This window comes from Pinus tabuliformis, chromosome 7 (genome assembly GCF_031772625.1).
Source record: "Pinus tabuliformis cultivar Carrire ecotype Pingquan chromosome 7, CPIR1, whole genome shotgun sequence".
NCBI classification, from domain to species: domain Eukaryota; kingdom Viridiplantae; phylum Streptophyta; class Pinopsida; order Pinales; family Pinaceae; genus Pinus; species Pinus tabuliformis.
In genome coordinates this window covers 1,209,321,910-1,209,349,327 of record NC_142293.1, presented here as the reverse complement: position 1 = coordinate 1,209,349,327, position 27,418 = coordinate 1,209,321,910, and the positions used below count along the sequence as shown (strand labels likewise).

The 27,418-nt window shown below is 34.0% G+C and overlaps 1 protein-coding gene across 1 annotated transcript; it reads right to left on the bottom strand.

The window, feature by feature from the left end:
* Positions 1-1,853: 1,853 nt before the first annotated feature.
* Positions 1,854-2,546, bottom strand: LOC149251754 (defensin-2-like). The gene is made up of 2 exons (XM_089456577.1): positions 2,391-2,546; positions 1,854-2,259 (listed from the first exon to the last, which is right to left on the bottom strand). The coding sequence occupies exons 1-2, from the start codon at positions 2,458-2,460 to the stop codon at positions 2,078-2,080; spliced, it is 252 nt and encodes an 83-aa protein (XP_089312703.1). The 5' UTR covers positions 2,461-2,546; the 3' UTR covers positions 1,854-2,077.
* Positions 2,547-27,418: the final 24,872 nt, after the last annotated feature.

Below are 27,418 nucleotides of genomic sequence, written 5' to 3'. Positions count from 1 at the left end.
AAAGCACTGTTTGCATGTCCTAGCGTGGGGGCAAGTGGTGGTGTCCCATTACGACCCCATGGCGTAAACTCTTTTTTTAGTCGATATGTGGGTTGGGTCCATGAGTCACTTTTGAGTTTTGTTCGGTGAGATTTCTGCCGGTAATTCGTGGTTCTTACTGTGCCAAAGTTATCTTATCTTTTTTTTTTTCTTTATCATTTACAACGGTGGTAAAGATTATTGTCTTACTGTGTTTCTAATAACTCAGATTATTGTCTTACTGTGTTTCTAATAATTCTACATTGGCTTATTGCGGTACGAATAAAATTGGCAAGATGACCGTGCCCTTATTTATAATGGCTCTGGTAATTTGCACTTGATAGGTGAAATGGCTGCTCGATGATTTTAGTTTGTATTTGGTATTTGTTTCTAACATACATTTATTGTTTTCGAACAGAAGATAACGATATCAATGTAATATTTATTCTCAAATTACTTGAAAATATAAGCTGAACAATATTAACAACAATATCATGACAATACAGTTTGAGTGGGCCATACAACTTGAGTGGGTCTAATGGTTAAGAGCATGTGTTTCATCCTAGGAGGTCACAGATTCAAAACCAGAGGGGGTAGAGTATGTATGCCTTCATAGTCTTAGCAGTAAAATCACTACACGGACGTGGGTCCTTGTCCCACAAACAAAAAGGTCTCCTACAACAATTTAGTATCTAACTTTGGCTGTGACCTTAAAAATAGATATTACTATTATTATTACTACTATATTATATTATAATAATAAAGTTCACACATATTATAATAATGAAGTTCACACAAGGATCGCTGATCTGGACAACAACCGTCAAAACATGGAATATTTATTCTCAAATTACTTGAAAATACAAACCGAAAAATACCAACAACACCATGGAATATTTATTCTCAAATTACTTGAAATACAAACTGAAAAATACCAACAACACCATGTTAGATATCAGTTGCTCAAGGCCATAGGTTCGTGATCGAAACTACACCAATGGGTATAGAAGAAAAGTGATTGATCCCGACAATACTTTATTCATACATTCAATCGATGGAGGGTGAAAGAAAACAAATGGATCTAGAAGTTATTGCTCAGCTCACTGTTCTGACTCTAATGGTTGTATCGGGCCCTTAGTTATAGATAGATAGAGCTTTGGATGGATCAGAGATCCATCCAAATATCCTTTAACTATTTAGGTTGATAATGTAATGAATAAAACCCACCTGTATCACTAAACTATACACGCCACAATCCCATTCATGGATATTTCGTCACTTCTTTCCTTCCACATTTGAATCCAAATTCCGGAATTCCTTAATTCTCTCTCTTCTCTTTCTTAGTAGGAATAGAAAGAGTCCTTGTTTTATCAGATGGTTCCGAATTGAATTGATCATATTGATATGAATTCGGTTCTCGGAAAAATATGGGACATAAGTCATAGATTCCTTTGCTTTTTCATATACCATTTCAAGTGCTATATCTAACATGTGCTAGATATAGATGTTCATACGGAAAAAAAAGATGTTCAACTTTGATCCTAAAGAATCCGCAAGTACGTTCAGAATTAAGTCTGTCTGTGGTAAGAGGTCTTTCATCCTACATTTACCATATATGGATAAGTACCATTAAGATATATTTATCCATACATGGGTGTAAAAGAAAAAATAGTACAAAAGAAAAGGTTAGACAAACAAAAAGGTCTTATACATCAATTTAGTATCTAACTTTAGTTGTGACTTTAAAAATAGATATTACTATATTACTACTATATTAAATTATAATAATAAAGTTCACACCGCAGAGAAGAGTAGAACAGCAAGGATAGCTGATCTGGACATCAACCGTCAAAACATGGAATATTTATTCTCAAATTACTTGAAAATACAAACTGAAAAATACCAACAACACCATGACAGTTCAGTACTATATTATATTATAATAATGAAGTCCACACAGCAGAGAAGAGTAGAGCAGCAGGAATAGCAGTAGCCGATATGGTATTAGCGGTTGTAACTATGATTATTATTTTATTGTTGCAGTGGCAACCGTTGGAGATCAAGGACAAGGCTTGTAGCAGTAGCATTTTCTGCTTGCCACGTGGAAATCGCAGCTTCCCGTTGGAAATCCTTCAGTACGGCAAACATTTTTGCAATTGGTGCTGCTGACGCAATACCCTTTGAACTTGCCGCTTGGGGTTTTGCACATACGACCCTCTGCAACTTGAACCTCCATCATCCCTGCATCACATCACATTACACATTATTCACCCAACATTTCAACAACAAATGTTACAACAGTCAGTCAATGTGTCTATATATACAGATATAGATATCATTGATTCCAATGATGAAGGAGAAGGAACAAATACCAATGCTTACGACGAGCAGCACAACCAGAAAAAGAGCACTGAGCCGAGTGCCAACTCCCTTGCCCGCCATTATTGATCTCCTTTCTCTGGTTAGAAAACACAGTAAGTTTCAAAGTTTGAATGAAGAGTAGAGAGCGTCGTGCCAAAGCAGCGAGGCAAATAGCTGTATTTATAGGAGTGCGGGAGGCAGGGCAGGTGGATATCATGTGTATAATGTGGTATCTTCTTCTTTTACTTGATGCCATCCACGTGCAATGTTAACCAAATATTTTAGAAAAAGTAAAAGTGAGCTCCACATAGGTTCACATAAAAGGAAGATTTCGGTAAGGTGTATCCCACGGAATGGATTTTATATGTTTTACAATTACGTGGATCTTTGATAAAGTGGAACCCAGGGAATGCACTTAGTGTTTCAAGTAGGCTCTAGATATATCCACATAGAAGGAGGATTGTGGTAAGGTGTTTCTCATGGAATGGAATGGCTTATATGTTACAATTACGTGGATTTTTTGATAAGGTGGATCCCGGAGATTGGACTTTGTGTTTCAATTACAATCTTCTTTCTTTTCTTTTTTCAAGGTTGGAATGCGAAAGTGTAGTAAGTGGTGGAGCCATACATAAAGTTTTGCTATTGCCGACGCTCCACTTGTGGTATTTGTGGGTCACAATCTTTCACACTTTAATAAACTGAATTTTGAATACTATTCGTTGTTGAATGAGTGTAAACTTTGTGAATATATATATATGCTTTTGAATTTTCTTGAGGTTTGAACTATATATGTGCTTTTCACATGTTTGATTTTTTTAAATATGGAGTATATCAAGTTCAATAAATTATATTATTAATTAATATATGAAATAATAATAATAATTTATTTTCCATAAACCATGCTCTTTACATTGTGACTTTTCATCTTGGCAACCACTTACTTTAATGCTGGTAATGACAACCACGTAGTTTAAGGATGGTAATGGCATCTAACATAAACTTTGCTATGATAAAAACGTGATAGTAATGATGGTGATGCCATTTGGCCTAGACTTTGCTTCTTTGCCGTGGATACACAATGGAAATGACAACAACGTAGTTTATTATCATTTCATAGTTTTTAAGTTAGTTAGTGACCGTGCATGGAACCCCTTAATATTGATACCCAAAATAGACTCTCGCCTAACCTTTTGTGTATCATTACAATAGTAGATGGCTTGATACCCAAAATAGACACTGCCTAAGCTTTGCGTGTATAATTACAAGAGTGCATGGCTAGAGACACATGAAGGGGTACCTGTATGTATGTACCTGGTCGACCATTGCGTTGTTGTGCTTTTAATAATTCTGCAGTACGATATGGGAAAGACAGATTCATGCCATCATCGTCCATATATGCAGTCTTATTAATTTAAATATTATAAACAAATAACTAGTTTAACTGCGCAAAGCAATAAGTGAAAGGAAATAAGTTTATTTTATATGAAGTTTATCATCATGCATCTACAGTCTTATTAGTTCCCGTCAAAGCAGGGGTTCTTTTTTTCCAAACCCACTTGGCAGGGCAACGACCATAGGGACCATACTGCCCTGTAGTACATTGGTCTAAATTTTAATTTAATCACTGAAACTTTACACATTGAAGAGCAGGCAAGTCCAAATCATGTCATCGTGTGCTGTCTTCTTATAGGTGATGCCATCAGGGATTATATGCTTTACAATTAGTGGATTTTCGGTAAGGTGGACCCCTTGGAATGCACTTTGTGTTTCCATTACAATCCTTTTCTGAATGTTTGAATGCGAAAGTGTAGTCAGTGGTGGGCCGTACATAAGGTTTTTCCATTGCCGACACTCGAACTGTGCCATTTGTGGGCCACAATCTTCATTTGCCTCCCACTTTCATATACTGAACCTTGAATGCTATTGTAATTGAATTAATGTAAAGTTTGTCTATATACTTAGCGTAAAGTTTGTATATATATGTATATATATATGAATGTGTAAAGTTTGTTTGAAATTTCCAGAGGTTTAATTATGTGCTTTATTTTATAGTTAATTTTTCAGAAAATTTAAATATAATTTGAAAAAGTATATATATTTTGTTGATAGGCATTTTTATTTCAATCTTACGTGGATGAATTTATGTTGACTTATATTTTTTTAATATTTGGATTGCAGCGATTGAGTTGGGAGGGAATATGCTTCATCTGATTAATCGGGAATATGCTTTATCTGAGTCATATATCGATGGCTGAGGCAATCAAGAATGAAGTCTTGTAGCGAAAAATAATTTTGAGCAAATAAAAAATAAATTTAACCCCGCGACAATGTCGGGTAGCAATGTCAATGCTGCAAAAACACACACAGAAAAAAACATTAAACATTGACAGAACTATGCAAATAGATATTAAACTTAAACACTAAATAATAAACATTAAACATTAATATAATATTTAATTAACATTAAATATTGAACATTAATAACATTAAACATTAAATAATAAACATTGAAGATTAAAAACTTAAAACATTAAAAATTATTAAATATTATTAACCATTAAATGTTAAATGTTAAATATTAATAACTATTGAAAAACATTAACGTTAAACAATATTAAACATTAAACATTATTAAACAATAGACATTAGACATTTATAAATATAAATATTAATAAAATTAAAAATTATTAAACATTAACTAAAACTATAAAACATTAAATATTAATACATTAAATTAGGTTAAACTTTAATCGTGAAATGTTAAACATTAATAAACATTTAAAACAAAAATATTTAAAAACTTAAACATAGAGATTTAAACATGAAGATATAAACATTTAAATATAAATGCTTGGGGGTAAATTATTAACATTTAAATACAAAACATTAATTATGAAATACTAACATTTATATATTTCAATACAAAATAGTTTAATATAAAAAATATGAAATAAATATTGAAATAAACAAAGTCTTTTTGTACAAATCACATGAGAGAATTTTTGGCCGCTTTTCGAACCAACAAGTGTGGTTCATCATCAACACGAGATGAAGAAGCAGACCATGGCAGTAAATCTAAGCATCACATGCTTTGGTGGAACATGCACATAAATCTAAGCATCACATCTGCATTGAGGAGGCCCAGGTTGTTGCTATGGTTAGTCATTTTCATCATCGTAAATTGAGGGAGGCCGTAGAAATTGAAAAAATACCCAATAATTTGAATAGAGATTATGGTTGGAATATTAGTAGCAGTTGGGTCCCATCTTGTCCTCCTCGTAGTTTTTTTTTTTATAATGTAGGTATTGGCATCTTTTTTATAGTATTTGTTGTTGATTTATTCTTCATTAGAGTTTATTTTCTTGATCTTTTGTGTTTTTTATGTATTTAACATCCTATTCGTTCTTAACTCCTTTTAGTATTTTTGTTATTTGTTTAATGGGCTTGAGCGCCATATTGACTATTTTCTTTGGATATATGTGTGTGTGTTTTCGTTTGTTTGTTTTTTATTTTATTTTATTTATTTATTTATTTTTATTTATTTATTTATTTATTTTGCCTTGTGTATATTTTTGTTTTATTTTATTTATTTTTTTACTAATTATTTTTAATTTATTTCATTTTATTTCCGTTAGTTATTTTATTTATCAAATGATCTTGTGGGGTCTTGATTAGTTTTTATAATTTTTGACTCCCTTTCTTTAAAGTTGTACTTTGATTATTTATTTATTTATTCTCAAAACTATAATGGTTACTTATTAATATTTGTTTTTAATAAATTAATAAACCAATATCACAGTTTAAATATTATTTTTCATATTTGGTTTTAATAAATTAATTTAAATAATATTTTCCAAAAACTAGTCATTAATATTTTAATAAATTAATAAATCAATATACTAATATCATTATTTAATTATTATTTTCCAAGAACTAGTAATATTTGGTTTTAATAAATTTATTTAAATATTATTTTTCAAAAACTAACCATTTGATATAGCCTTTACCTATTAATATTTTTAATAAATTAATGAAATAATATCATTATTTAAATATTTTTTCAAAATTTTTAATAAATTAATGAAATAATATCATTATTTAAATATTATTTTTCAAAAACTGGCCATTTAATTTAGAAATTAACTATTAATATATTTAATAAATTAATAAAAGAATATTATTATTTAAATAATTTTTTTCAAAAACTAGTCGTTTAATATAGCCGTTAATAATAATATTTGTTTTTAATATATTAATAAATTAATATTATGATTTAAACATTATTGTTCAAATATAGTTGTTACTTGAAATTATCTCTCTATATTGCTCTCTATTTAAGCCTTTGCCATGGTCTACCTGTGATAAACCATACTTGTTGGTTCGAAACACGTAGGCCAAAAAATTATCTCATGTGATTTCTACCGAAAGACTTTATTTAATTCATTATGGATCACAGAAGCTTGAATACAGAAAATATTGAAATATGAAATATTTAAATTGAAAAATGAAAAACAATAAAATATCTACATAGTTATCTATTATTTCCCCTCCATCAATTCTAACTTCTATAAGAAAAAGAATCTAGATAAAAATAGTCCTTACAATGGTTTAGAGAATGATATTTCTAACCTAAGGAATGGAGGTAATATCCTTTTAATGGGTGACTTTAATGCTCAAACTTCAAGCAACCAAGCTATTCTTCTAAGAAATCATTCCAACCCTAATCTTGTTTGTTTAGACGAAGACCTTACTCTGGCTAGCCAGTACAAAAGGAGCTTTGAAGACCTCAGGGAGAATTTGTTTGGGTCGGAGCTAGTTAAGGTTTGTAGTGCTCAAGATCTCATAAGTTGCAACGGTCTAAAGAAGTGGCCCAATTCTAGCGAGATGACGTGAATCCATGGGCTTGGTAGCAATGTGGTAGACTATGTTATTGCCGATCTCCCTTTATACAACGAAATAATAAAATTTAACATCTTAAACGGCCACGCGCTTGACTATGGTCATAGGCCTTTACTTATAACTCTCAATTTTGTCATGCATAGAGATCCCATAAAAGATAATCCTTATAGCCAAAAGAACTTGATCTTTGGTAGAAATAATAATGATCTCTTTCTAAATGAATTAGAAACTATTTTGCTTCCTTTATCTAGTATAGACAACATAAAAAACCTCTATCATAATTTTACTACAACCCTCTCATATTCTATTAACAAGGTCTCAATTGAAGTTTCAAGTAATAAAAGAAATAACAAAACCAACCCATGGTATGACAAGGATTGTAAAAGTCCGAGGAGATCAATTAAGAAAGTTGTTGATGAATCTCTTAAAATTGGGAAGATAAAAATATACAAAACCCTAACCAAAAGGAAAAATATGCAGTATATTCATAAAAGATGAGAATTTCTTACACCTCCCTAAGGTAGCTCCTAAGAAATTCTGGAGGCAGATTCTAACTAGAAAAACTAAAGATAATAATAAAATTGCTTTACATGACTAGAATTCCTATCTTAAAAAGCTTTATGAATCTTTAAGTGTCATGGACAAATTTGAAACCCTGCTCACAACGAAAGAATTTTTCTCATTAGAAGACATTGATTTTTGGGTTAAACGCTTGGAAAATGGGAAAGCTAAGGACATTGAAGGTTACCAGGGGGAAATCATAAAAATTGGAGGTCATGTCCTCATCCCCCACATACACAAGCTTTTCAATGAAGCGGTCAAGCAAGGGTTCCCTAAACCATGGACTCAAAGCCTCATTATCCCTATTTTTAAAAGTGGGGATACAAATAAACCCTCTAATTATTGGAAAATTATGATCAATGCTCTCTTAGCAAAGTTATATTGTATTATTTTGGAAAAGAAGTTGAGCATATGGCTTGAAAGTGAAGGTAAGCGGGCTAAAGGCCAAGCGGGTTTTATAAGGCAACACTCAACAATGGACCAGCTCGTTATGCTTAGGATAATTGTGGAGGAATGCCCCAATGATAAATCCAATCTCCTTTGTTGCTTTGTGGACTTTAGAAAGGCTTTCAATATAGTTCCTAGAAACAACCTATGGAATAGATTAGAAGAGCTAATGGTTCCTTTCAAGTTGAGAGTTGTCACTATAAGGTTATACGAGAATGTAATTTCCAAGTTAAAGAGTAATGAGGGGTGGTCAAAAGATATTAAGCGTAATATCGAAGTTAAACAAGGTTTCCCCCTCTCCCCTACCTTATTTGACATTTACATCGAGAAGCTAGAAGGTTGTTTAGAGGAAGCAGTTTGTCTTGACACGATCTTAGTTCAGATAGTCATCATCCTTCTTCTCTATGCTGACAATATTGTTCTACTCTCAAGGTGCCCTTCCGATCTTGATAAGCAACTTGGACTTCTTAAGGATTTCTTCTCTACCATGGGTATGACTGTCAACACTCACAAAACAAAAGTTATGATTATCAAATCTAAGAAGGACACTTACGCTAATTTTATGTATGACAATAGTAACTTGGAGGATGTGTATTCATACAAGTACCTAGGAATTGATATTCATCGCAAGCTCAACTGGAACTATAGCATTGAGAAAAGGATTAATGGAGGGTGGAAAGCTTATTTTGGTCTTGAATATAATTTTAAAATAGTAAACCTTGTAATGTGGGATAGAAATAGGTTCCTCTTTGAAACTTTAGTCACTCTTGTTATCTTATATGGATGTGAGGTTTGGGGTTGCAACATCTCTAGAGAATCCTAGAGAAAAATTGAGCAAATCCAGAAATGTTTTATAATGTATAACCTAAAAATTAAAAGAAATACACCCTATCATATTCTCCTTATAGAAGTGGGTCTTTCCCCTATCAAGAGCCTAGCTATGACTAGGCTTCTGTTGTATAAGCACAAACTCAATAACATAGGAGACCATAGACTTCCTAAGCTAGCTTTAAATTCTAGCAAAAACCACCTAAGGCTCAAACGAGGTTGGTATAAAGACACAGAGCCTAGTTAAACCATTAGGAGATCGATGAGAATGTTGCATTGCAAAACATTAATAACATTAAAAATATTGTTACTTCTAAGTTCAAAGAAAAAATGTGGTGTGAGAAAGATTTAGCAGCTGAAAGAAAATTAAGATATTATAAGGAGGTCATCAACCCCACTTTAGAAGATCAAAATTATCTCTCTGTTTTAACTAGTTCAAAGAAGAAAATTAATATAACCAAGATCAAAATGAACTCTCATGAGCTCCATAGTGAAACGGGTCGTTCGGCAGTTCCTAAAACACCATGGATGGAAAGGATCTTCCATCTTTGTGAGAATACGAACATCGAGGATGCAAATCACTTCCTCTTAGAGTGCCCCGCATACAACCACATTAGATCTCAGTTTCATAGTCTTTGTTGCAATACTCACCTTCCTAGCCTTTTACGATGTCAAAATTATAGTGAGCTCCAGAGGCTTCTCTCCAAGCTTTTTGAGTATAAGAATAAAATCTTAAATCAAACTAAATAATTCATTTCTTTAAGTCTGATAAAACAAAATTTGTTCTCAATGAAGGTTAACCAACATCATTATCATCAATATATATATGTAAAACCTGATGTGTTAAATATGAAGTATCAATTTTGAATATGAATCTTAAATAATATATATATATATATATATATATATATATATATATATTGAAAATTACATATTTAATATGAAATACAACTCAAAAATTTTGAATTATTTAGATGTGAAATATTAACATTTAAATATTAAAAAACAAATATTAAAATATGAAATATTTAAAATTATCTTTTATATATATATAAATTTCAAATATAAATTGAAAAATTAAATGAAAGAAAGGAGTTATGAAAATGAAATATTTTTTTTTTTTAAATTGAGACATGGAGAAAAACGAGTAATTTGAAATTGAATTATTGGAATATACTTTGATAATAACATTGTTGGTTTTGTTCTTGAAAAACAAAAAAAAGAAATATTGTTGGCAAGAAAGCGTTGCTGGCAAAAACTACAATTTATACTCGTATTCAACCGGAGAGCTTTTCAGAAAATAAGAAAGAATTTCACCTTTAAAAGAGATGCCTTGAAAGCATGCGAGACCGAATAAGGAACTTGTATGGCGAAACCCTCTGTCAGCACACCGTGCCATGAAACCCTCATCTGCAGGGAAAAAATTAAACATAAGTATGGCATCGACGTAAGTGAAGGGATTACCTGTACGAGAATCTGCAAGTGAAAGAGTGGGGTGATGGTAAGAATTCCTTTATTAAACATTAAGAAAGAACATAAATTCCTTAGACACAGTCGTTGTCATTCCTGAGAGGAAACAAAGCACTAACCCTGTTGGAGTCCTGCAATAAAAAAAAAAAAAAAACCTCAGTGCGTTAAGGAGTGAACCTGGGGTTTTAAAATCCAAGCTGTATTTACACTTTTCATCCTGGAAAATGTAATACCTGGGTACCTCCATGACTTGTCTGAACGGATATTTGTCGAAGTTCAGAACCACAAGTTGATTAGTCTGCATCAAACGAAGACTCACCGTCAAATTAGACCGTCGGGTAGGAAAATTCCATCGAATTCACCAGTATCCAAGGTCACAGATGAGGGAAAGGAAATGACTTAGCATGGTTGCAGCAGAGCGGTCCCGGTACTCCCGCGCCTCGCGAATGAACGATGACATCAAGGTAACGAGTATGCATATTAAGATGTGTAACCTTGGAACCCTAGACATAATTAGTATTATACTAATAATATAATCAATATTATTATAATAATATTAATATTATTCACTCTATTATTATTATCATTTTTTTGCTATATTTTAAATAGTGAAATGAGTAGTCAAATTATTGAAGGAAAAAAAATCATTTAAGATTATATTGGAATTTAGTTTAAAGATGTTAAATAGGTAGTTAAGTTGTTTTTGTTAAGACAATTTTTAAATGTTTTTTTATACAATTTTGGTGTTGACTAAACATTGCATTCAAGAAAAATCTATATGCAAAAGAAATATATTAGATATGTAGAGTGATTGCATTCAACCAACTTATATGCATAAGAAATATACCCCATGTCAATGATAATGAAAAGAAATATGATGATGTAGCACAACCACAAAGGTAATAAATATAGTCATCTAAAGTGATATGTTTAAGGAAGGGAGAGGAATTCCCTCCCACTTTTTGTTCATCAATAGAGGAAAGAAATTCCCATTCCTCCACATAGAAAGTATAAAAATATATAGAAAGTAGAGAGGTAGTAAGGAGGGACAATGTACTATTTAAAAAAATAAAATAACAAAACAAAAAAGATATGTTATTTTTTAATAAAATTTATAAAAATAAAAATAAATAATAAATGATGTTTAAGTTTGTATTCACCTAGATTTTGTTAATCAAAAACTTATAAAGACTTTTTTCTAGAACACATGAGTATATATATGAAGAGTAGAGTTATATTTATTTGCATGAATAAAACATTGTTTATTTGGTATGAGAATATTGATAAAAATATATTGTTCTATTTTATCTTATTGTTTAAATATAAAAATTATGATATAGATATATGTTATGATACATTTGAAAAAGAGAATGACATATACATGTGGTATCAAATGTATAGTAGAATATAAATTTTTTTGTTTCATTTTGTTGTGTAAATAGAAAAAATATAGTTGAAAATATCTTTGTATAAAGATCTTTTGAATAAAATATTATATAAAATTTAAAAATTATACATACTAGATTGTTGTGATCATAGTAACCGTGCAATGAATTGAATTTATTTTATTTTCGTATCATTGTATAATTATAAAAGATATTAAATGATTCTACACTATGGTCCAAATATTTTGTCTTAAAATATTCTATATCCTTTAATTAACACAGTGAATATTGTTTTAACAGTTGTACATTCTTTGGAATGTCATCCAAATATTATGTATGTGGATATCTGTATGACATACATGTTTTTTGAAATGTGGATGTTTTTTTCCTTTAAATTAGTAGTTTATTTTTCCTATCAATATGTTTTGTTGTGGAGATGTTATGATGTAGGTGGTTTTATATGGTCTTGATAGATTATAGGTTGTGCATGTGCAATGTTCCTTGCAATATTAATAGTTTTTTTTTTTTTTTTTTTATATGTTTCAATGTTAAAAATTGTGATCATTTTTTATTAGATCTATTTTCTTTTTCCATGGCATAAAATTTGCAGTGTCTTCTTTCTTTTAAGCTAACTCGTTGTTCAAACCATGGATACAACTAATTGGGAGTTTATGTCCTTTGAAATTTCTGTACTTTTTTTTGTTCGCTTCCTTTAATCGTGTTGTTGAGATTTAAGCTGGTTTGCTAACATTGGTGCCTTTTGTTAGGAGACCCAATCTTTCTCACCAGTTGTAATCGTTGCGCTAGAATTATTTCTTTGTCAGTTTGTTCGGGCTTTGGTTGTTATGTTGGCTTTTACCTAAGTGACAAAGGACAGATATCTACCATATTTTTCCCATTTCTTCATTTTGCATACGGAATTAAAAGCGTAATTGGATCAATGATTCTATTCGGTTTGCCAGCAAATTCTATAGGTTTTCAGAATTACTTTTTTGTCAACCCTTTTACAAAGATGTTTAGGAACCTTGGTTTTTTTCATCTTGGTGAGCAGGGCTTCTTCTCCATTTTTCAGAAGTTTGGTCCAAGGAAATATGTGTGGGTTTTACTGAGACATGTCTTCAATGGGATGGATCCACATTATTTATTTTTTAGCAGTGATGAGATGGTTTGGAAGAAAATTTTTCTTCCTTATGGTGGTGTGCCATCGCCGAAGGAGGTTGTATAAGGTAAATTTGTCTCGCTATATTTCGACAAAGATTATGATGATTATCATATGTATGGCTACATTATATATTGGTTGGATCTAGAATGAAAAAATTGATGTTTTATGTTTGTGCCTATTTCAAATATACAATGTATGGTGATATAAGAACCAGTTTGTGTGTGTTATCAATAATGGTGTCTCCATCGGAGAAACATATAGATTCCATGTTCCAGCAGTTGATGGTTCCAATGATTTCATTGAAAATGACAATTTGTTCTCACTTCTGCCAAATGTTGATTCTATTGTTGACATACCACCACTTCCTATGGATATTTTTATATAACATTTGAGACTTAGAGATGTTTGCTGTTGAGCATTCCTACTAATGTTGAGCTTTTCAAATAATATCAATCACCTTTTTCAGACTATTTTGTTGTGAATTATGAAGTTGTGCTAAACAGATAGCTATGTTGACATTGAATGTTTTGTTTGCAGATAAAGTTTTTTTTTCTTTTCCTTTGTATAATATGAAATTGACATAAAATATGTTCTTTTGCAGCGATTTGATAAAAAATAAGTGTTTTCGTTGATGTTGTAACAAAAGATTTTCTAGAAAGAAAACTTTTTTTGGGAATTTCATGCTTGGAAATGAAAGGACGCAACCTATTTCTTCTTTCTAAAATTTATATAAATGGTTTCTTTCTTCCATTTTTTTCATTGTTTCTTGGCCACAATTGTTATGTGCATATAAAGTGTATGTTGAAATAGATATACGTGCAGTTAATATACATATATAAATGTGTATGTTGATTATTGTTCTTTTGCGATATTTGGGGTTTGGTTTATAGATTTCCATTTGGAAAATGTTATAGTTAGGTTTTGGTGTAAATATGTGGTTTATGTACCCTAGTTGGGGATTCGAAAAAAATAATGTTCAATACAATACTTTTATTTTCCTATAGAAATGTCAAGCGAGGGAACTAATAAGCATCCACAGAAAAGAGCTCATTCGCCTGGGTCATGCGAAAGAGCGAATGAATATCAGAAACAATGGTATCAGTAAAACAAGAAGGTTATAAAATCTCACAGAAGGGTTGCTTGCCAGTGAAGGAAAACGGCTTCAACAAATCAACAAGATGGTTGGGTTGACAGTTGTGAGTATCAAAATAGAAATACTATTTTGGAAGGATTATTTATTTGAGAGTTTATTTCATGGATTTTGAACTTGCCAAAAAACTTATGCCTTCTCTAAATTTTCTAATAATTCATTTTTCCTTTACCTTTTGTTGTCTAAGAGAGCATGGATACAACCATTAGGGGAGTTTTGGGGTCTAAAATGGACCTCCTAAGGAAATTACAAAATAATAGTGGAAATAATAAAATAATATTAGATTACATCATCAAATTTTAGAAGGAAAAAAGAAAAAAATATTTTTTTCAACTCATATTTTCAACTTATCTCCCTGTGGGTTTACTCAAATTTCAAGCGGCAACACTCGTTTGATGCAGAATTTGATTCCTCATCTAAGGAGTACCCATTTTCGATACTTTCGATGGACCCTAATATACGAAAAAATGAGAAATACATGAAAAACGTGATTGCAATCACATTTTTTCATGTATTTCTCATTTTTCATGTAGCAGGGTCCATCAAAAGCATGCTGTCAGAGCAGGTAACTCCAGCAATGAGCGCAAGAAAACAAGAAGGATTGATTCCTTTATTCATTAGCCAACACTTTATTTATACACATATAAAACGGATCAGTTCATCTTCTAGATGACTGTCCGACTTCACCTCATCCGTTTCGGATTAGGTGTCAACATTCGCCCCCTTAATCTGAAGGGATGTTGGTGAGTCCAAGCATCATTCTGAATTTTTCAAGCTTTTCTCTTCCAAGCGCTTTGGTGAAGATGTCTGCAATTTGCTCGTTTGTGGAACAATGACGAAGATGGATTGTTTTGGCCTCAACATGATGTCGGATCAGATGATATTTAGTATTGATGTGCTTAGTACGATCATGGAACTTTGGGTTCTTGGCCAACTTTATTGCAGATGTGTTATCAATCATGAGTGGAGTTGATTGTATTTGTTTTACCTGCAAATCTTCAAGAATTTTCCTGAGCCACACAATTTCTTTCGTTGCTTCAGCTGCGGCCACATATTCTGCTTCTGTTGTGGAATCTGCTGGTACTGATTGTTTGCGTGATCTCCAGGAGACAGCTCCTGATCCAAGACTCATAGCATATCCTGAAGTAGATACCCCAGTTTCTTTGTCTCCATCGAAGTCTGAATCAGAGTATCCAATCAAGTTGAAGTCGTCCACCTGTGTATACTTGATTCCAAGGTCTTGAGTTCCCTTCAAGTACCTTAGAACTCTTTTTGCAGCAGACCAATGTCCCTCACAAGGCTTTTGCATAAACCTGGAGAGGATTCCAACAGCAAATGAAATGTCTGGTCTGGTAGTAGTGAGGTAGATGAGACTTCCTACAAGCTGTCTATACCTTGTTGCATCCTCAAATTCCTTTCCTTCAGTAGATGTGAGCTTCAAGTTTTGTTCCATTGGAGTAGAAAGGGGATTGCACTCTGTCATGCCAAATCTGTATAACAAATCTCCAATGTATTTCTTTTGAGAAAGAAATATGGACTTTGGATGTTGGGTTACTTCAATGCCAAGATAGTAATGAACATAGCCCAAATCAGTCATTTCAAAAATTTTTCCTAATTCTTTCTTTATGGATGCAATATAGCTTTCATTGTTCCCTGTCATTAAAAGATCATCTACATATACCACAAGATATACAACTGTTTTGCCAACTTTCTTGACAAATAAAGTTGCATCATCAAGATCAAAATGTTTGAAGTTGAGTTTCAGAAGATGCTCAGTTAGTTTTTCATACCAGGCTCGTGGTGCTTGTTTGAGGCCATACAAGGACTTCACAAGTTTGCATACTTTGTGTTCATGTCCTTTCACAGCAAATCCTTCAGGCTGGGACATAAAAACATTCTCTTTTAGATCTCCATTCAAGAATGCAGTTTTTACATCCATTTGATGGACTTTCCAACCGTTCTGAGCAGCTAGTGCAAAGAGTGTCCGGATGGTGGCCCATTTTGCTGTGGGAGCAAAAGTTTCCTCGTAATCGACCCCTTCTTTCTGTGCAAAACCTTTTGCCACAAGCCTAGCTTTGTGCTTGTCAAGTGAGCCATCAGCTTTGTACTTGTTCTTGTAGACCCACTTGCAGCCAATTGGTTTGGTTCCAAATGGAGGATCAACCAGCTTCCAAGTGCCATTCTTTATGAGGGCATCATACTCCTTCTGCATCGCTTCTTTCCATTCATCATAAGAAGCAGCTTCTTTGAAGGAAGTTGGTTCAAAATCTGTAGACAAGTTCAATTCACAATCATAAGTAACATCCATATCAACAGGTGAATTAGAGTTATCTACATCACCTCCATCTTGTCGATTTGAATTTCGGGTTCCTGTTTTTCCAATTTCATCAGGATGAACACTTTCAAGTGTCTTTGTCAGCCACTTTGGGGGACCTTTCTGAGATGGTCCAGGCTGTTCTGTTGATTGAGTTGGGTCTGAATCAAGATTGAGTCTCCCAATTCTATCAATTACATCACTTAAAGCATCATCCGTTGTTGGAGTGTCATGCAGGGGAGATTGTTCTTCAGAAGAAGATTCCACATGTTGATCTAGTATAGGAATCCCCCCTTCAAGATGTGGAATCTGATTATCAAACTCTTGGAATGATTTTGGTTTTGTGAATCTATCCAAGCGATCAAGTTGCCGCTCAACAACACTGTCAGATTTGGATGATTCAAGAAAAATGACATCTCTAGATAAAACAAACTTTTTATTTACTTCATCATAAAGGCGGTATGCTTTAGATGTGTTTGAATACCCCAGGAAGATACACTTACGACTTCTTGCACCAAGTTTGTTTCTATGTACCTTTGGTATTAAAGCATAATAGGTGGAACCAAATATCCTGAGATGTTTGACCAAAGGAACATGTCCATGCCACAATTCATAAGGAGTCTTGTTTCTTATAGCACTAGATGGACATCTATTCTTTATATATGCAGCACATAGAACAGCATCAGCCCAAAACATTGTCTTTACATTCTTGAAGAAAAGCATAGATCGTACCATATTCAAAATTGTTCTGTTCATTCTTTCAGCTACACCATTCTGTTGAGGATTATAAGGCACAGTTGTTTGATGTTTAATCCCATGTTGGCGAAGATAGTGTTCAAAGTCATTTGATGTATATTCTTTTCCATTATCAGTGCGAATAGACCCAATATGAGATTGTGCATCATTTTCAATCCACTTATGAAAATTCTTAAATGTTTGAAAAGCATCAGATTTGTTCTTCAATAAGTAAACCCAACACATTCTGGTGTAATCATCAATAAATGTCATGATATATTTATTTCCATTTGCAGAAGGAACAGGCATTGGACCACATAAATCTGAATGAATAAGTTCAAGCTTCCTATGTGCTCTTGAATGTGAATCATGAAAAGACTGTTTGCTATGCTTTCCTAGAATGCAAGCATCACATTGTTTATGTTTTCTAGGAATTGTAGGCAAACCAGCAACACCATTTTTCTTCAACAAGCGGAGACTATCATAGTTTAAATGCCCAAATCTAGCATGCCATAATAAACTTGATGGAAGTGTACATTCTTCATGATGAGAAATATATGAGAAATGTTGTGCATGAGCAGAGGTTCCTTGCAGTTTAAGGAGTCTTTCTTCTTCTATACCCCTCATGACAAGTGAGTGGTCAGATGCCTTTCTTACCTCAAGCTTGCCATCAAACATGTGAATGGAGTGACCTTGCTGACGGATGTGAACCAGGGACAGCAAGTTTCTCTTCAGCTGTGGGAGATATAGAACATGATCCAGAAGAAAGTCTGGAAGACCAGGCAGTTTAAGCCTGATTGTGCCAAGCCCTGATGGCTTGATTTTTGACTGATCTGCAAAGTATACTGCTCCATCAACATTGTTAGTGAAATCTTCAAAGAAATCTCTTCTATGAGTCATATGACAGGTTGCTCCTGAATCAAGCAACCAGTCATTTTTCGAAGAAGCAAGTGAAGCATTAAACAAATCTTCATTTACTCCAATATTACATTGTGCCTCAATATAGTGTGCAGATTCGGGTGCTTTACCTTTGTCTGAGTCATCAGTTTTACCTTTCTGCTGATTTCTTCTCTGCTCAACTTTGTCCCATGGTAGCTTGCATGTAGAAGCATCATGTGATCCATTTCGTTTGCAGCGAATGCAATGCAGATCTGCCTTTTCTGCTTGAGAATGTCTGCCCCCCCTGCCTCTGAAGTATCTTCCTCTTCCTCTTCGTCCACCTCTTCCTCTTGCAGAATCTTGAGTATGATGCTTTTCTTTGTGAGCAAGGCAAACAGTCTCTTCAGAAGATTCAGGGACTGTTTTCTTCCCAAAGGCTTTCTCTCTTTCAGCAAACTTTTTCACAAGAGAGTCAAAGGTTATATCTTTAAGGTTTCCATTTGCTTGTAAAGACTCAAGATAATTGGAGTAGGTAGGATAAAGTGCTTTGAGAAAGGCAATAAGAGAGATATCCAGCTCAACCTTAGTGGATTTTATATCATGCATTATAGACTTTATTTCAGATGCAAGAGCAAGAGGATCATTATTTTTCAGTTCAAGAGTGAAGAGTTTAATCATGAGCTGAACAACTTCAAGTGCAGAATGTGTATCATAGAGTTCTTTCAGCTTTTGTATAGCTTCAAATGCAGTGGAATAGCAGGAAATATGACGACTTACTTCCTCATTGACAGATGCTGCGATCAATGCAAAGGCTTTGCTGTTCTTGTTTTCCCAAATGGCGAGTTCTTTGTCTGATGTGGGTTGCACAGGGTCTCTGTCTTCTTCTCCGACACACACACCTTTCCACAGCTCATTGTAGATAAGGGTGTGTTTTACCATCCGGGACCATTCAGAATAGTTCTCCTTGCCAGTGAGAACTATTCCGACCATTGAAATGATTGAATGCATTCTGTGAAGAAGAGAAAAAAAAAAAAATTTCTGCCAAAAAATACTTCTGTTTGAGAGAAAAAATCCTTATATGATTGCCTTATGCAACAGTATATATATAACAAGGGTGCTCAATACACTGTTCACTGCTCAAAGACTGCTCACATATATGACTATATTACTGTTTTTAAAAAAAATAAGGACCCTCACTGCGTTTCCATATATCAATATCTGAGAAAAAAATTGCGCTCATATATATGACTGGTTACATATATCACTCCTGAACAAAAGATGGCGCATATATATATATCACTGCTTAGACACTCATATGAAAATCACTGTAAAAAAAAAAAGGAGGGCGCTCATATTACTTTTCGCACATTTTTCAAGGGCGCTCACATATATATATATATATATGAAAACGCTTTGGTATATCATTCTGGCGCGGTGAGTCGAACCCACAACCTCCTTTCAACCAGAGAGATCAACAACCAGCGAAGTAATGAGGACTGTCTTCACATTGACACAGTTCTCGGCCTTGTCTTCACGCCAACAGTTCTCGGCCTTGTCTTCACGCCCTTGTCTTCACGCCAACAGTTCTCGGCCTTGTCTTCACGCCCTTGTCTTCACACCAACAGTTCTTGGCTTCAAATACCAAGTCAGATCTCGGCCTTCACAAGTTCTCGGACTTCACAGTTCTCGGACTTCACAAATTCTATCTTTAAATAAGGAAAACACAGCAAATACAGTAGCTCGGGCCACCAAAAAATCTTTACAAAGGACGCAGTCCACGGCTTCAAATAAAAAATGCAGTCACAGTTCTTCAAAGTTCCATCTGGACGCCCTTTTGGACATGACCTCAGAAGAGCTCGTCAAGCTCTTCCATGCTCGTGCTCGAAGAAGGTTTCAGCGAGGTTTGAAGAGGCAGCCAATGGCCTTGGTCAAGAAGCTCCGTAAGGCGAAACGGTTAGCTCCTCAGATTTGCTAACGATATGATCATTGTCACCAGATCTGGGCATGCTTCCGCTGCGTAACGTGAAGGCCCTCGTCGGCCCTTCTGGGCATGCTTCCGCTGCGTAAGGTGAAGGCCCTCGTCGGCCCTTCTGGGCTTTCTGGTTCCGGGAACCTCAATCTATTTGCAGCGTTTCTCAGTTTTCAAAATGATAAAAATGATACCAAAATCTATATGCAGCGTTTCTTCAAAATGATAAAAAAAACGCAGTCTATACCATACAAAAATGATACCTCAGTTTTCAATTTTCAAACGCAGTCTATACAGCAGCACATTCCACGCATTCCATGTCAGAGGCGCTGAGGTCAAGTCAGAGAGCGCCAGGGCAGTCAGAGGCAGTGGATTCAGGCAAAGGGAATCACGTCAGAGGGGCAGCGGATTCAGAGGCAGAGCTGCTCTTAAGAGAGGAGTTACAACTAATTTAAGAAACCTGTGCTCTGATACCATGTCAGAGCAGGTAACTCCAGCAATGAGCGCAAGAAAACAAGAAGGATTGATTCCTTTATTCATTAGCCAACACTTTATTTATACACATATAAAACGGATCAGTTCATCTTCTAGATGACTGTCCGACTTCACCTCATCCGTTTCGGATTAGGTGTCAACCATTAGGGGAGTTTTGGGGTCTAAAATGGACCTCCTAAGGAAATTACAAAATAATAGTGGAAATAATAAAATAATATTAGATTACATCATCAAATTTTAGAAGGAAAAAAGAAAAAAATATTTTTTTCAACTCATATTTTCAACTTATCTCCCTGTGGGTTTACTCAAATTTCAAGCGGCAACACTCGTTTGATGCAGAATTTGATTCCTCATCTAAGGAGTACCCATTTTCGATACTTTCGATGGACCCTAATATACGAAAAAATGAGAAATACATGAAAAACGTGATTGCAATCACATTTTTTCATGTATTTCTCATTTTTCATGTAGCAGGGTCCATCAAAAGCATGCAACATGGGTACTCATTGGATGAGGAGTTAAATTTTACATACAACGAGTACTCCCACTCGAAATTTGAGTAGAACCTTACAGAAATAAGTTGAAAATATGAGTTGAAAAAGTAGTTTTATTATTTTATTATGTTTTAATCTTTCTACCTTTTTACTCCAAAAATGTTGAATCATCCCCCATGGTTGACATCATCATCTTGAATTCTATTAGTTCTTATAAAGTTTATTTTAGTTGTACATTTTTCTTAGGAGACCCATTTTAGACCTCAAAAATCCCCTAATGCAACAATGAGGAGTCATCTCCACATAGTGGAAGGAACGCAACATTTCAAGATGAACACGTCGATGCAAATAGACAATTTGCAACATCTTGTTTGTTTTTTGGTAGTGATATTGATGCTCCCATGTTCGATAATATGGAAAAATCTACTGGAAATGTGGGTTGTGGTGTTCAAAGTAGCAACTATGTAGTTAATTTTTTTAGTCTTCCTGTAGCTTTTCGTACAGTGTCTCATGGAGAAAAATAGGTGCTTTGATGTTTTTTGTTTTTTTCCCTGTTTTGTGGTGTTGAAGGTAAAATACTTATTGTGGATTCATCTTCTTCTTTTTTGTTTATATTATTTTAGAATGTTATGTCGTTGAATGTTGGTGTGTGTTCATGTACAGAAGTTTAACAGCCTTCATCTGAGGCTGCATTTCAACCTCGTAGGATGAACTGTTAGACTATAGTAAACAATGCTACTAGTAGTGTTGAACACTGTGAGTATGGAATCTTTGGTGTTGTGTAGCAAGAATAGTTTGTTCAAATGTGAATTTAGTTGCATGATCTGTGTCTCTAATTTTCTCCATTGTTGTGAGGTTTTATTCACATTTTTCTTGTTTGGGTGCATTGTCTTTACATAGGGTAACTCCGAAGAAGTCATAATCGCTCATGGTCTGGAAACGATGGAATAATTTCTATAATAGAATTTAGATGAAATGATGCGCTTGGCCAAGTGGTTGGCTCTGATCTATTTTTTGATAGTAGCATGTTTTCTAAGATGGTTGCCAATTAGCGATAATATGGTGGGGACGTTGGAGCTAGTGTTTCTCAATGTAACTCAGATACAAATGTTGTAGGGTGCAGAGAAAGGCTATAGAGTTTTTCTTTAAGAATAAAACAAGTGTTTTGTGTGATTTTAATTTCCAATTCTTGCTAGTTTAAAATGTATAATTTTGTTTGTTTTGTTCATTTGTTATTATATGTTGTGTAGAACATTGCTGATGTGAATTTTTGATGAGAAACATATTTGCAGGCATGACGACTTGTATCAATTCCTTGACTTGTATTTGGAGATTCCAAAAACCACCAAAATTTATATCTTCTTTATTTTCAAATGGCTGGTCTGTTTAGGATTTAGAATTTATGTTGTTGATGTCCTTCTCTTTTTCATATTGGTTTTCATTTTTTTGTTGCCTAGTGCGAACTTGATTCCAACCAATTGATGAGCATGGATGTTCATCATTTTATGGAACGAAATGATGTTGATCATGCTGCTACTAGGTATGTTTCTACAAATCATCATCAGGTTTGAATGGTTGTTGGTGGGGTGAATGACGTTACTCATTTTCATTTTAGAAATGAGATGACTGAAGTTCATAGAAATTTTTTGCCAGGGTTGATAATATTTCTGTTGTGTAGATGTGCCAAGTGTGCAATGAATGTTATCTAGGTATACATGTTGTAAGAACTCACGAAGGTCCCATCTGAAAAAGGTGTAGGGGGAGAAAGGCTCACATCATTTTTCTCGTTTCAACAACATGGATCTAGGTGAAGAACCAAAATTTTTGATAATTTTGATAGGGGTTGAAGAAATGCTAATAGCAAGGGTGAATCCAATATTCCAAGTGTCACATACTCGGGGCAGTCAATATAAGTATAGGGGTGATACAATAATTCTTCGACAAGATATATCTACAATTGGAAAGAATCTTCCACGACATGTTGAAGAACTTGATTATGTTATTGTGAGAAGACGTGGTGTTGAATCAAGATATTATGAATTCTATGTGAAGAGACAACGTTTCATGGATGCATTTCTCTACAAAATCCATATGGATAAATATTACAGGGATTTTGAGATTGATATGGATTCAGTTGTAGTTCTTCCTGAAAGGCCTACTAATGTTTCCAGTAGGATACAACATGTCAATAGTGATCTTGATGAATCAAGTATGATTAATGGGGAGTTAGAAAGGGAGGGTGATAATTCTTTTCACTCTCATCCATCATTGTTTATGTCGCACTTGTCGAATGATTCAAGGGAAGTGGATTGAATAAGGACATTTACTAAAAATGAAAATTTGAAAGTTGAAGACAATTAAGACTTGCCAGATATTAGAATGTCTTCCATAAACGAATACAATAATGAAGGATTGTGAGACATAGCATTCCCCACTGTGTTCCTAATAGGAGATGTTGATTGGTTGCATCCACGTATTCGCAGTGTTAAAATGCATGAATATGGTTTTCACTTGCTTAGATATTATGATCAAATATTTTGAAGCCTTCCTAGATTTAGGTATTTTCTTTTGAATATGATTATGCAGTGTCGTAGCCATGGTACGGAGGGGATTTTGTTTTAAGAATGGTATTTATGAAAATGCACCTTCTACTATTCAAGGATTGTGTCTGCAACTTTGTGATTTTCCAAGCAATATATTGACTGAAAAATTAATGTATTTTGGGTCTTCTTTGAGGGGTAAAAGGGCATATTGGAAAAAGTGTCATTTAGAACTGACTAACATGATCACTCAGTTCGGTTTCCCTACTTTGTATTTTACGTCAACTGAAACGTATACAAAGTGGCCTGACTTGCATAGTGTCATGCCTTCGAATAGCCAATGTTGCCGAAAAAATCATCATGCAAGTAATATTGAAAATTCTATTTAGCATATGCATATTTTTTCTTATTCTATGCACCAAATATTCAATATTTTTTGCAAGTTAGTTCTGCAGAAATATCTAGGGGCCAAAGACTTTTGGTACAGGTTTGTTATTGTACCTTTATGTTATGTTGTGCAAGGTTTTCAATAGAAGAATTATGATTGTTTTTTGCTTTATATTTTTCGATTGTATCCATGGTTTTGCTAGGTACGAGTGGAAGCATAAAGGCTCAACAAACATCCATGGGTTCCTTTGGTTTCCTGGTGCTCCCAACATTGAAACATTGAATTGGTCCAACAAGCAATGTTTCGATAGATATGTAAAAACTTGGAATGCACATGACAGACATCACCATATTGTCACGATCCCTTGAAGTGTGCATGATGATCCAATCATTTGAAATACTCAATAATTTTTTTGTTGCACCGTTGAAGAGGATTATGAACATTTGGTCAATTAAGTGCAGAGACACAACAAATGTATTGTTGATTCCTGTTTTCAGAAAAAGGGGTCAATCCTTTCGTGCCACTACGATGCTCCATGGGAGTTTCATCCTAAGTCAGCTTTTTACATAGATGAAAGGAAAAAAAATATGAACCAGCTCGGAACAATGATCGTTTAAATGTTCACAATGCAAATCATTTAACTATGCGGTGAGTAAATTTTGATTGTCAACCACTTGTCTCTCAACATGCCATGTTGAAATATATTGTTAAATATGCTTCAAAGGCAGAAAAAATATTTGAAAGTTATCACGAAATGTTAACAAGAGTTGTTGGTGGTAGTGAATGTGAGGCTCTAGTGTTGTCTGCATATAGAAGGTTCCTTGTTGAAACATTTGTTGAGCATGACATAGGAGCACAAGAAAGTTTCCTCTTATTGTTTGTACTCATAGATTCTTCTCTTTAAATGTTGGAAGAAAAAATTACCAGAGTCTTGTATTGCATTCTAATGACATTTTGCACAGAAGCACTTTTGTAGAGTTGTATCAAACGCGACCCGCTTGTTTGGACCATCTGTGCCTAATAGAAATGGCAATATCATGCAGTTTTGGTGTTGGGCGTAGATAAGAGCATTGGAAACCATGAGAAATCCATGCCATTATTTGTGTTTGGCCACATTTCTATTTTCTTCCTGATGAAGATTCTGAAGAATTTGAAACATTTTTCAGGAAAAAGTTGTTGTTGTACAACCATTTCGTGACATAACTTCAAATATAGGGCTTACAATAGAAACAATCATTGATAACTGGAGGAATTCTAGATATATTGAAAAATGAAATTAATGAAGAAGATGTTGAACTACTTGTACATGAACAAAATGGTTATCAGGATTCATAAGAGTGGTAACTTTTTTCTCGAATAGTTCCCCCAAACCATGTGGAGATATTGGACCTCCAGAACCTTGGTAGAAGGAACTTTGATTTCATCATAATTGGCATGATATAATGTTGTTAGATGAAATTATTGAACAAGCAATCCATTTTATGAAATATGCATAGTCTTTCAGTGTTCTTAACACCAATTTAGTTGGGGGGACAATTTTGTTGACTTCGTCTTTATTGGAGAAGCAACATCCTACTTTTGAAATTTTGTTTCACCACTTTGTTAATGTTCAAGATGATGATCATTTTCAAATGATTATTCAGGGAAGTGTTGGAATGAGAAAGTATTCTCTTATTCATTATATTGTCCATGCTCTCTCTGCTTCGACAATGGGTGGAAGAAGTCCAATATTATTACTTACTCCAACTAGCATATCTTCCTTTAATATACGTGGTAAAACAATACACTCTACCTTGAGAATTCTTATTAAAGATATGGAACCGCTTAACGTCTAGGCTCTATCGATTTTCCAAGAAGAAATGATTGACATCTGTTATATTTTTATTAATGAAATGAGCTTCATATGGCCAAGGTTGTTTATGCAAATAAATTCTCATTTGTGAGAAGCCTTTTATGGAAAGAAAACTTCTCCTTTTGGTGGTGGGTCCATAATTCTTATGGGTGATCTTGGAAAAATTCATCCAGTTAAGGATAAACCCTTGTATACAGGAAGAACGACAGGAAAAGTGTTGTCGCAAAGTTTCAACATTGTTGTGACTTTGGATGAAGTTTACAGGCAACAACGAGATGATCCAAGGTAGGCAACTTTTCACAATCTTTTAATGAATATTAGAAATGTGGAGCCTTGTTTACAATATTGGGATCTTCTTATGATGCATGTTGGTAGTTGCTTGGATCATCAAGAAAAGGTTTTATCTGATTCTTAAGTTCACTTGTTTGCAACAAATGATCTCATTAATTTTCACAATAGAAAATTGTCGACATCGTTAAATTGTCCAGTTGTAAGATGTGTTGCAGAATGTGGTAAGAGATCCGAGATGGTTGACATTGATGATGATGTCTTGGCGCATGAGGTGTTGTTGTGTCGTATTGTTCTTTTCATGTTTACATGTAACTTGTGGCTGGAATATTGGTTGGTTAATGGTTCTCTTGGATATATAGAAGATATCTTGTATTCACCTAGCACACACCTCCTACAACTTCCTCAGTTTCCTAAAATTATTTTTGAGAAGTACACGTTTGCTCCATTTGACAAGGATTGTCCAAATGTTGTTCCCATAACACCTGTTGTTAGAGGGAACCTTAGATAGATGCCTTTAAAAACGGCATGGGCCTTGACTATACACAAGTTACAAGGGATGAATTTGCAACGAGCCACAGTGGATATTGGAGATAGAGGGAGGTAGCGTTTGACATTTATAGCTATATCAAGAGTGAGATCCATTGATGTTTTTAGATTTCACTGCATTTTTCTTATTAGTGTTATGCAAAGTTGAAAAATAGTGCTCATGTTACACATAGGAAAAGAGAGGAGGAACGATTGAAGTCCATATCATTTTGAGGCTTTTATCTTCAACTAATTTTAGCGGTTCACTAGGGCAATTTTGAGGTCTAAAATGGGCCTCCTAAATAAATTATAAAATAATAGTGGAAATAATAAGATAAGATTAGATTACATCATCAAATTTTAGAGGGAGAAAAGAAAAAAAACTATTTTTTCAACTTGTGTTCTCAACTTATCTCCCCATGGGTTTAATCAAATTTCAAGAGGGAACACTCGTTGGATGCATAATTTGATTCCTCATCCAAGGAGTACCCATGTTGCATACTTTCAATGGACCCTACTACACAAAAAATGAGAAATACATGAAAAATGTGATACTTGTATTTTCAACTTATCTCCCTAAGGTTCTACTCAAATTTCGAGCGGGAGTGCTCGTTAGATGCAAAATTTAATTCGTCATCCAAGGAGTACCCATGTT

Coding starts and splice junctions, on each gene's coding strand:
- LOC149251754 (XM_089456577.1), bottom strand. CDS start 2,460: ATGGCGGGCAAGGGAGTTGGCACTCGGCTCAGTGCTCTTTTTCTGGTT. Junction 2,260..2,390: donor GCTGCTCGTCGTAAGCATTG/GTATTTGTTCCT, acceptor GATGTGATGCAG/GGATGATGGAGGTTCAAGTT.